The sequence below is a fragment of the Ursus maritimus genome, unplaced genomic scaffold, assembly GCF_017311325.1.
Source record: "Ursus maritimus isolate PB19 unplaced genomic scaffold, ASM1731132v1 scaffold_24, whole genome shotgun sequence".
Taxonomy (NCBI): Eukaryota; Metazoa; Chordata; class Mammalia; order Carnivora; family Ursidae; genus Ursus; species Ursus maritimus.
This window is the reverse complement of record NW_024424897.1, coordinates 10,995,076-11,007,465: the sequence shown is the minus strand read 5'-3', so window position 1 is coordinate 11,007,465 and position 12,390 is coordinate 10,995,076. Positions and strand designations below refer to the sequence as shown.

Below are 12,390 nucleotides of genomic sequence, written 5' to 3'. Positions count from 1 at the left end.
GAACCATAAGCAGGCTCCACATCCAGTGCAGAGCCAGATGTGGGGCTCAATCTCACAACCCTGAGATCATGACCTGAGCTGCAATCAAGAGTCGGACGCTTAACTAACTGAGCCACCCAGGTGCCCCCAGAATGCATTTTTTAAACATGCAAATCAGGTCATGTTACTCCTTTGCTTTAGAACTCTCAATAGCTTCATATTGCACTAAGAAAACAAATTCTTTTCCAGATATTCAAAGACTAAACATGATCTGGCCCCTGGCCCTCCCGTCTGACCTCTCTTTGGCTCTCTAAACTCTATCCACAGTGGCCTTTTCTCTGTCATCAAACACATCCAACTCATTCCTTACAGTTTCTAGGGGTACCTGGGTGGATCAGTTGGTTAAGCGTCTGCCTTCGGCTCAGGCCAGGATCCTGGGGTCCTGGGATCGAGCCCCACATCGGGCTCCCTACTCAGTGGGGAACCTGCTTCTCCCTCTCCCTCTGCTGATGCATGCCTCTCTCTCCCTGTCAAATAAATAAATAAAATCTTTAAAAGAAAAAGTGTGCAGTAGCAGTTCCCTTTATCTAAAAAGCTTTGCAATAAAATCCTCACACATTTAGATTTTTCTTGCCACCCAAGCCTGAGTTTATCATCTCAATACAGTTCCCCGGAAGATATAAACTAAGTTATCTGACTCCCAAGACCACCCCATTATTTCTTTCATAACTCCTACTGCTATCAGTAAATATCTCAGTTACTTATTTACCTATTCCTATCTACCCTTTCTTCCTCTAAAAACATATTTCACATGTTTACATAATTATTTGTTTACCATGTCTCTGGTTCATTGCCTAAAATTTTTTGTTAATTTTGTTTTTACCTGCTTGGTCAATTTCTGCTTCAACTTCTAGCTTTAAGAACACATCTTCCAAAGTCGTCATTGAAACACCATAAGAAATTACACCCAAATTTGAATGAGTGTCTAGAGCAGAAAATAAACCTAAAAGAAAAAAAATGAAAGAATGTTGTGTAGTTAAGCACATCGTCATGAATTATTCTAAAATACTCTTTTAAAATGGGATAGGACTAAATTTACTCTGCTAGCACAGTAGTTCTCAAACACTTTGGACCACATTAACATTCCTAAAACTTGCTAAGGACCCCAAGGAATGTTTGTTTATAGAGATATATCTAGTGGATATTTATCGTATTTTAAATTAAACCTAAGAAATATTTTACAGACAGAATGACAGGCAGGGTACATTAAAGTTGGCCTATGTGGTTCATCCCAGTTAATTAAGGATTCTTCTTTTCCCTAGGAAAAAAATCAATTAAATTAATATAGAAAATCTCTGTCTAAATGAGATAAATAATATCCTTTTGGTTATTAAGAGATTCCCTAAACAGATAAGAAGACTGAGTATGAGTTCCTCATTATAAAGCAGAAAAATAATGCCACTATTAAAATAATTCAAGGGTTTACATATTATTATGTAATATGTAATATTACATATTATTATGTCCTTCATTATAGAATCATAAACTGGAAAAGAACTTCAGAACACATACAAACAACTGTAGGTGTATGTGTGTATAATTACACATTCCCAGGAGGCCTCTGAGCAAATGCAGCAATCTTTCTTGATAACAAAGCAAATACATTTACTTAAGTTAACATATTAGTTACAGTTTCCTGCATAGTGTTTCTAAAAAAACGGAAAGAAAAAAACCCAAGTTAGCTTATAGTTTCTGATTTTCAAAAGTAAAGCAGAAATGTAAAAGTAAAGTAAAGCCATCTGGGAACATGTAAATATTACACAGAAAAATATACAACAAAGTAAATCAAGAAAACCTATTTCCAATGCAAGATCCTGGTTCAACAATCAGGAAACTGAAAGTAATACCTGCAAATTTGTCCATGTCCTTAAAAGGCAAGCTATACACAAGTTGTTGGTCATTCTGTTGTAATAGGGTAGCTCCAGGTATATGTTGTTTAACCAGGGAAGAAAGAGATTCAGTGGCACAATATCTGTCTATGTACATGCTAGAGAAAACCAAAAGTCATATTTTTTTTAATAATTAATAAACAACCAAAAGTAAATTCTGAATGCTTGAAGTAAAGTTAGTTCCATAAAAATTGGCCAAAGCACATTATGGCAAATTCAAATATAGTAACAGTAGATCAAGAATACTCTAAAGAATAAAGTCAATCAAGAATGAATGATACCTTAGGCGGTAGCCAATCCCCCATTTACTTTTGAGAAAAATTGAAGAACCAACACATTTCAACATTCCTTGTGATATGACAGCTTTCCTATCTGCAAACAGAAATTTGCATTTCAATTTTTAAGTTAATAACAGCATTTGCATTTCAATTTTCTAAGTCAGTTGGCATTTATATTTTGGGAACTACCATATAAGACACTATCATTAAGTATCATTAAATACAACCTTATTAGAAAGAAACCAGATTATCACTTCCTGGTTTTTAAATGAGAACACTGAGGCAATGAGAAAACATACCATTCGACCATGTTTCACATAGCTATTAAGTAACAAAGCCAGACATTGTACCCACAAAGTTCCAACTCTGGAGTCTACTTTCCTAATACTGTTCCGAATATCTCAGACTCTTCCTAAAAGGCTCACCATTGCAAGCATGTTCACAATTTCCTTTATAATCAAATGTAAAACAAAAAACAAAAAACAACAACAAAAAAATGTCAGTTTGTTGGGTTTTCTAAATACTTTAAAAAAAAAAAAGATACTACTCACAAAATGAAACTACAATGTACATTGTGCTGAACACTTGCTTCCTTCTGGGAGAGTGGAATTTAGGTACATGGCAGTCAGAAGCTGCCTCTATGACCAGCACCCACTAAAAACCTTGGGCACAGAGTCTCTAATGAGCTTTCCTGGTAGACAACATTTCACATATGTCATTAACAACTCCTTGCTAGAGAAATTAAGCATATTCTGTGTGACACCACTGGGAGAGGATTTTTGGAAACTCATGTCTGGTTTCCTCCATGTCCCACATGCCTTTTCATTTTGCTGATTTTGCTTTGTACCCTTTCAGTCTTGTGGTAAGAACTCGTAAGTATAACTATATGCCGAGTCCTATTAGTTCTAGCAAATTACTGAATCTGAGATGGTCTGTAGGACTCCCAAACACAAAAATATGTCATTTTTTAAAAAGTTTAAAACACACAGCTGTGAAGATTACACAGCTTCTTTATTCCTCGGGATTTAATATCTCTTTGTCCATATCCTGTTTGACCCCATGACTTTATCCTTCAAAAATAAAATAAAAATCTCACCAGCAAGAATGTCAGCTTCATCCATGAAATGAGTACTAAACACTGTTACCCGATTAGATTTTCCATATTTCAGAAGATTCCAAACAATATGACGAGAACAGGGGTCCATTCCAGCTGTTGGTTCATCTAGCAATAGTATCTGTGTGAAAAAGAGCAGGGAATGGCAGAGAAACCTCAGAAAAACTAAAATACACAAAATTTATGCACATTGGGAAACCTTCCCATTTTAAATTATTATTCCAACAGGAAGTATATTAGATCTGAGTTTTTTATTCATATATGAGCTAGCATAATTTTTTTTAAATTATCCGTTTGGCAAGTGAATATTTTCCTTGTTTCAATTTTAAAAGACTAGTTATCGGTAACATATAAGACATAAGTGTATAACAATCAGATACATAAACTAAAAAACAAAATATTTATGGGGGTTGAGAGAAAGATAAATTAACTTAAAGCCAGAACCCAGAGTCATCCCAAGCTATAGCAGCAAGGAGAAATGTAGCAGGATGGCAAGGACCAAGAGGGCTCGGGCTGTAGCTTTCTAGCCCTATGCCAAGCACTGTAACAGATGGTTCTGTTTTATAGGACAAAGAGGAGCACAGAACAGACAAATACAAAATAAAATCAGCAGAACAGTGAAAAACTGAACTATTCCTTTGGTTTTGTTCTGTTTTTTAAATTTTATTATGAACTATTACAAACATATAGAAAACTAAAGAGAGAATTAGAACAATACTGTTAAAGCCACCAGTGAAATGCAACAAATGCCATTTTTTAGGCCATATTTCCTGCAGATGTTTTTTTAAAGAAATAAAACATTGCAAATATAACTGAAATCCATCCTTTCCATTCCCCTTCCCAGAAGTAACCACTATGGTATGTTTTATCTTTATGACTCGAGTTTCAAACCTTTCCATTATAATCACATCCATAATAATAAATAACGTTTTATGCATACTGAAACTTTACACAACGCATTATTGTATGTAAATACAAATTATATTTGTGTATTAATATTTATTTACCTTTGGATTCCCAAGAACAGCAATTCCTAAAGACAGTTTTCTTTTTTGACCACCACTTAACTTTTTAGCTTGATTATCTTTGATAGCCTGCATGTCTAAATCCAGTAAAACCTTCTGCACCTACGAAGTGAGAACAATGTTATTTTTTAAATTATATGATTTACATAATTATCAATATTAATTTTAAATGTCCCGATTTTAATATCAACTTAAAAAATATTCTTTTAGTACAGACTTTAATTTTGACATTTATTCATATATAATTTTGAAATAACAGATAAAAAGATTCCTAATTGAAAGGTCTGTTTTACTTTGGAGACTTCCTGGGTAGTGGTGAAGGGATCAGTTGGAAAGCTGTGTGTGTGTGTGTGTGTGTGTGTGTGTGTGTAGGAAAGGAGGCAGATGTGAAAGGAAAGGAAAGGAAGGAAGAAAAGAAAAACCTATATAGAGAGGCTAGTATCCTCCAGATGAAACAAGGACTATTTTATATGTACTAAAATATTTACTCTAAATTCCATCAAATTCTTTGTAATAAATTTGTTTACTGGCTCAGAACAGGTTTTTATTTAGATTTTCATGCATTTTTTTACAACAGTTATTACAAAAGATTAGTAATTTATAGGTAATAAAGTAAAATTTCTATATGAATGACATACTTCTTGTATTACATTATTGGCTGGTATTCCTTTGATTGAAGCCAAAATGGATAAGTTTTCTTCTACTGTCAAAACATCAAAGTGTATATCTAACTGTGGACAAATGCCAATCATTTTTCTTGCTTCAAACATTTCGTCTATTTCTGAGACTCTGTGTCCATATATAGATGCAAATCCTAAAAGCAAAATATATATTTAAATTTATACTAACTATATTAAGTAGTAAAAAGTATATATGCCTTAATGTACACCAATAATTTAGTTACTTGTATACAGTAAATATGTAAGGTATGAGTTAATATAAACTTGGAAGATACAACAAACCCTTATTTCCATACTATTGGTGATCTGCTTCCACCTTATTTCCAACCTCCTTTTCCTTCATTTTCAGGTAATATTACATAGTGAAAAGAGCAAGGAACCACACAGCTTAACACTAAATATAATTGTATACTGGTACATTATTTACACTTATATTCCATAGCATTTTCCTTCATTTCCAGGCATTATTCAGTAGTGGAAAGAAGAAACTAAAAATCTTCCCCTAACTAGATGTGTGGTCTTGAGAAAATCAATCTGAATTCCAGCTTTTCTCTTCTATAACCTAAATACAAATATATCCTACTTAATTTTAAGAACTATTAAATCAATGTGATAATGTATGGAGAATTGTAACAAAAATCATAAATTCCTATTAAAGATAAGATATTACCACTATTATTAAAAATGACACAATTAGGGATAAGCAACAAAACAAAACTAATTTTAAAAGTTAAGCTACATTTTAAGAAATGCAGATTTAATACATGGAAATTCAGCCTTTCTTAAAGTAAAATATTTATTGTACTGCCACTCTATTAGGTTATTGTGGAAATATGGAGCTGCCATATTAAATTCTCACCTACAGGGCAATCACATACAAAAATCATATGTTTAAGGTATTGCTCTTATAATTCTATTTTAGGAGATGGTGTTGCTATTTACCATTCTTTCCTTTTGAACTGTTATTGTATATTTAGAAATCTGTACCTACAATCTAAAATATCTATAGGTCTCATTTAATTTCCAATTAATTACTGATTTATCCTTCCTTGAAAATGAAAAATACACACAAATATCTGATAAAATAAGTAACAACATCAGATCCTTTTTACTTCATTAAACATGACTGAATCATTTTTATTTTCTATTGAAAAACAAATATGTATAATAAAAAAATAATAAAACACATTTATAGACACTGTGGTTGGTCTCAAATCATTGATCAATCTGTACATGTTTGGATAAATCCAGGATAAATAATAAATCATATATATTTATATAAATATAAATCAAAAATAAATAATTATTTAGCGGTACCTTGGTTAGTCACACTAATAAACCAAAGTAAGAGATTTTTTTTTTTACGTCCAAAAACTCTCACCATCAGAAGGTGGGCATAGTCCACAAAGAATATTCATCAATGTACTCTTTCCTGTTCCACTGTGGCCAAGTAATGCAGTAATCTGACCCTCATATATGTCAAATGACAAATCTAGTTCAGAAAAGAAGAAGACTCAAATGTGATTTTTATTTCTGTTGAGCTATGCAAAATAATACATAATACTTGAATACTTTTGAAATAAATCAGTAAGTTTAATGTTAGATTTAAAGTTAGCATATTTAACAGCATAGTACTTACAGGATAAAAATTCCTTGTTACAGTCAATGATATGGGCAACAAGAAATGTAATAAAAATAAACATTTTTTGTTATACTAACAGATTTCAAGAACATACAAAACATTGGGGAGGGTTTCTGTGAACCCACTTTTGGGACTTTTTAAGGTAATTAAAACAAATAAGGGACAAAAATTTGTTCCCAACGGTATTAACTAGGTTAAACACTGGCAAAAACCTAGAAATTAACCAAAAGCATGGGAATGGCTGAGCAAATGCTTGAGAAATTCAATTTAAATAAAAAGAACATGGGGCACCTGGGTGGCTCAGTTGGCTGGGCAGCTGACTCTTGATTTCATCTCAGGTCGTGAACTCGCGGTCATGAGATAGAGCCCCATGTTGCACTCTATACTCAGTGGGGAGCCTGCTTGAGATTCTCTTGCTCCCTCTGCCCCTTCCCCATTCTCACTTTCTCTCTCCTCTAAAAAAATAAATTAATAAATGAAACATAAAATGAAGAAATATCACTAGATGGATGTGTCAATGATTAAAGAAGGACAAAAGACAAGGATCTGAAAACCCAGCTTTGAATCACTGTAGACCCTGATTTGATGATGGTAACCTGGGATTCTGAGTTATCCCTAGAGCTTCAGGCCAGAAGCAAAAATAAATCCCCTCCAGAGGAAGATCACATCATCAGAGCATCAAATAATCTCTACAATTTTCATAGGCAATACACAGTACTCAGTCAAAAACAACCAGGAAGGAAATAGCAAGAGAAGATCAAAACCCAACAGAAAAGACAGGTGACAGAAACAGACCGAGAGAAGATTTAGATATTGACACCATAAGATTCTAGAACAACCATGCTATCATGCTCTCAAGAGAATGTTGGCAAAGAACTAAAAACCATATAAGAGAACCAAGTGGCAAAACAAAAACTGGAAAGGGTAAGTGAAAACTATTTCCATACACAGTTTAATCAGGTTAGGCTGAACTACAGAAAATTAGTAAATGACAAGAAACGTAAGAAAATATCTAGACTAAAGCACACAGACAAAACAATAAAAAATTCAGAAAAGAGAATAAAAGACAACTGGGATAAAATGAAAAGTCATAAACCTGTAATAATAAACCTAAAGGGAGAGAAAAGAGAAAATAGGACAGAAGCAATACTGGAAAAGAAATGGCTGAGAATATTTTTAAACAGAAGAAAGACATCAAGCCAGAGAGTCAAGAAGCACTTATATACCCAAAGTGGAATAAATGTAAAATAAACAAACACCACCAAGGCCAGTGGTAGTAAAACTGCTGAAAACCAAAAAAGATCTTTAAAAACAGCCAGGGTGAACTGGCTCTGCAGCCAAAACAACGGAAACAAGAAGACAACAGATTACATTTTAAAGTGCTGAAAAAGACTAACCGTCAAACTAAAAGTACATATTCAGAGAAATATCCTTCAAAACTGAAGGTGAAAGAAAGATATTTGCAAACAAAAATGGAGAGACTATATCATCAGTAGACCTGCATTAAAGGAAAAGAGCAAAAACATCTTTTTCATGCACAAGGAAAATTATTCTTAGAAGATCAGAAAAGCAGCAAGTAACAAAGATAAATAATGTGGTAAATATACAGGTAAGTATAAATGGAACAGTCTTTTAAAAACAATGCTAATAACAATATCTCCGGTTTAAAATGTACGTAGAATTAAAATACATGAAAACAACAGCATATAAGTTAGAATAGGGATAAGTAAGAATAAAAGTAAGGTCCCGACTTCCTTTTCTTGCTTTACTATTCTACAAATACTATAAATTAGTAAAACACTAATTTATAATTCAAGAATACATCTCATAATATCAAGAGTAATTTTTTAAAAAGGCATGTAAAACTAAGAAGCCAACGGGGGGAAAATAAGAAATGGCACAAAACAAACATACAAACAAAAAACTCAATTGCTTCCAGTTCAATGAGCCTATTGAAGGATGAGAGACCATATTGAAAAAAGGCAAATTATCCCACCTACAGTCCACTAGACAAACTAGCCTATTAGCCAATGATGTGCCCAGATCACCATCCAATCCCAGATAATCCACGGACTGGTTGAAGAACTCTCCAGGCAAACTGGAGATTCCTTAGCCACAGTAAAATAATGGTTGCCCTCTGCCATTGAGCATTAGGGTGGCTAAAGCTTAACGGTTAGAGCAGAGATAGATAAATGATTCCATACCGAGAAGCTAGGAAAAGTAGAACAAATTAAACCCAAAGAAAGTAGTAATACAGAAATAACAAGGAGAGTAACACAGCTCAATAAACTGCAAGCAAATATATGATAAAACTAACAAAGTCAGGGGCTCAGTCGTTTAATAGTCTGACTCTTGGTTTTGGTTCAGGTAATGATCTCAGGGTTGTGAGATCAAGCCCTGTGATGGGCTCTGCACTCAGTGCAGGGTCTGCTTGGATTCTCTCCCCCACTCCGCCCCGGCTCATGTTCTCTCTCTCTCTCTCTCTCTCACTCACTCTCTCTCTCTCAAATAAATAAATAAAATCTTAGGGAAAAAAAGAAAACCATCAAAGTTAAAAGTTCATTCCTTGAAAGATTAATAAAATTGATAAACCCACTATAAAGCAAATGAAAAAATAATCACAAATTACTAAATGAAGAGAGGGAACATCATTACAGACTCTACGGACATTAAAAAGGTAAGAAGAGATTACTATGAACAACCTGTAACTATCAATTTGGCAATTTAAATGAAATGGACAAATCCCTTGAAAATAACTCACCAAAACAAATACAGTGCTGAAAACTTATAAATTGATTCTAACATACTTCCACATAATTCTGTACATGAGAATACAAAGTGCCCAAAATACAATATTTAAAGTTATCAAGACTAACTGTAAAGCTACAATAGTTCAAAGAGTTAGAAGCAAGGACAGATAAATAGATCAGTGTAACAAGAGTTCAGAAGTTAAACCACAATTTATAATCACTTGATTTAAATTATTTTTAAGAGGGGGGTGGTGGGCAGAGGGAGAGAGAGAATCTTAAGCAGGCTCCATGCCCGGAGCAGAGTGTAACACAGGGCTCGATCTCACAACCCAGAGTCACTTGATTTAATTTTTAAAATAACACTATTGAGATATGGTTGACAATAAACTATACATATGTCAAATAATCTGCTAAGTTTGAATGTGTATATAACCATAAAACCATCACCACTATCAAGATAATGAACATATCCATCTCCACAAAAAGTGCTGTCTCCCGCTTTTGCCAGTTCTATCTAACTCCACCCATCTCCAGGTAACCACTGATCTGCTTTTTTTCACTAAAGATTAGCTCTGCCTCTTCCATAATTTTATACAAATGTAATCATATGCTATTACTATTTTATTTCTGGCTTCTTTCACTTAACAGAATTACTTTGAGATTCACCCATGTTGTAGCATGTATTAAGAATTCATTCCTTTTTTTTGCTGAATAGCATTCCATGGTATGGGTATACCACAGTTGGTTTGTGTATTCACCTACTGATAGGCATTTAGGTCGTTCCCAGTTTTTGTCTAACAAATAAGGTTACGATGAATATTCATGTGTAAGTCTTTCTATAAAATTATGCTCTTGGCCAAATACCTAGAGGTAAAATGGCTAGATCACATTATAGGTGTATATTTAACTTTTTTCAAAAGCTGGCAAGCTGTTTTCCAAAGTAGTTGTGCCACCTCACGTTGCCTCCAGCAGTGTATGAGTTCTAGCTGTACATCTTCACCAACACTTGGTATGATCAGCCTTTTCAATTTTAATCATTCTACAGTGCTGTGTGGGGACAGATGGTAGCTACACTTGTGGTAAGCACAGCGTAACATATAGAAAATAATAATTTTAATCATTCTACTAAATACGTAGTGATATGGTTTTAATTTGCATTTCCCTAATAAGGAATAATGTTGGACATCTTCTCATGTGCTTATTTGCTATCCTTATGTCTTCTTTGGCAAAGAGTCTATTCAAATATTCTACCCATTAATTGGATTGCTTCTTATTACTGAGTTTTGAGAAATCTTTATTCTGGATCAAAGTCCTTGATCAGATACATGATTTACAACTATTTCTCCCAAGTCTGTACTTTGTCTTTTCATTTCCCTTAACGGGGTCTTACAGAGAATGGAAGTCTTTTTAATTTTTATAGTCCAACTTATCAATTAGTTATTTTATGGTTTGTGCTTCCGGTGCTGTATCTGAGAAATTTTCTTGAACCCAAGGTTTCAAAGCATTTCTCCTATGTTTTGCTCTTTTTGAAGTTTTACACTTTTAGGTTTTACATTTAGCTATATGACCCATTTTTCAGTTAGTTTTTGTATATGGTGCTGAGGACAAACCAACACTCACTTTACCTAATTGTTTCAAGAGCATTTGTTTAAAAGTCCATCTTTTCTCTACGAAGTTATCTTTGTACCTCTGTTGAAAATCAGCTATCCATATATATATGGGCCTATTTCTGTGCTCTCTGTTCTGTTTCACTGATCTATTTTTCTGTCGTTTTTATACCAAAATTACACTGCCTTGATAAGTGGAACATTTATATGAAGTCTTGAAAAAGGTAATACTAGTTCTCCAACTCTGTTCTTTTTCAAAGGGGTTTTGAGTATTCTAGGTCATTTGCATTTTCATGTAAATTTTAGAGTCAGTTTGTCAAGATCTTCAAAAAAAAGAGTCTAACAGGATTTTTAATTGCTTGGTTTACTTACTTCTCAAAGCCTCCACATTTTCACCTTTCCTTCTGTATGTCTTCTGAATACCACTGATTCTGAAAAACACCATTTTCTACTTAAGTATTTAAACTAAATTATAAGGATGTGTGTTTCCATGCATAATATTTTTATCAAAGCTGTCATATTTAATGGGAAAAATAATAAAGTACCTTTCTACTAAAACAATAAACCTAAGAGAGCTGACAATAATTATAGAATTATTTTAAAGAAACCACAGAAGTATATAGTACTCCTCTCCATTTTAAGTGTCATTCATTCATTTTTCATAACAAGCCAACTTCTAAAATACAGCATTTGGCCCAAGCAATTTATAGATTCTTTTCGTCTTTGATACTTTCCTATTTATAATTTATCAAATACTTGTTACATCGGTTAAGGGAGATTAAAAATCAAATGCTATAAGTCACATCAGCACACATTTCAAACTATTTATAAATGTGAAGTGGTTCTCTCATTCCACTTTAAATGTCTTAACATTTTAAAGAATTAATGGTTTCATTAACCAGTTTAAAATTTGCCCTTGTGAAGGCAGACCATTAGCCCACTTATTACATCCTAAGTATTTGCCTCTCTCTTGCTTTTATATATTTCTCTTAAATTTGAAAAACACTTTACTTTTTCTTCCATTTTTCTTTTATTTCTTTTCTCTTTCTTTTTCCTGTTATTTTTTAAATTTAGTTTTGAGTGATCTAGCAAGCCACAGTAGTGAATTTCTTTGGTTAATGGAAATTAAACTGATAACTTTAATTATCTCCCAATACCCAAAGGTCTATGAAATTAACAAAGGATAATACAGACAACGTAGCCTGAATAAAATTATAAAGTTAATATTTATTCTGTTTCAATCTACATAATGGAGCAAATTTTAAAACAGCTTAACTGTAAAATAATAGGTGTTACGACTTAAAAAATTTCCATTGAAACATAAAATTTCAAACCTAGCACCTTATTCTAAATGGTTACAAAGAAA

At 33.2% G+C, this 12,390-nt stretch overlaps 1 protein-coding gene across 1 annotated transcript in view; it reads right to left on the bottom strand.

The window, feature by feature from the left end:
- ABCA5 (ATP binding cassette subfamily A member 5) overlaps positions 1-12,390 on the bottom strand; it is a 68,928-nt gene that overhangs the window by 31,306 nt on the left and 25,232 nt on the right. The window contains exons 11-18 of the mRNA XM_040640321.1: positions 11,397-11,455; positions 6,407-6,517; positions 4,984-5,159; positions 4,328-4,447; positions 3,303-3,441; positions 2,210-2,300; positions 1,887-2,026; positions 863-982 (exon numbers count right to left, since the gene is read on the bottom strand). Of these exons, the coding sequence (XP_040496255.1) occupies positions 863-982; positions 1,887-2,026; positions 2,210-2,300; positions 3,303-3,441; positions 4,328-4,447; positions 4,984-5,159; positions 6,407-6,517; positions 11,397-11,455 (956 nt within the window). The remainder of the gene's footprint in view (positions 1-862; positions 983-1,886; positions 2,027-2,209; positions 2,301-3,302; positions 3,442-4,327; positions 4,448-4,983; positions 5,160-6,406; positions 6,518-11,396; positions 11,456-12,390) is intronic.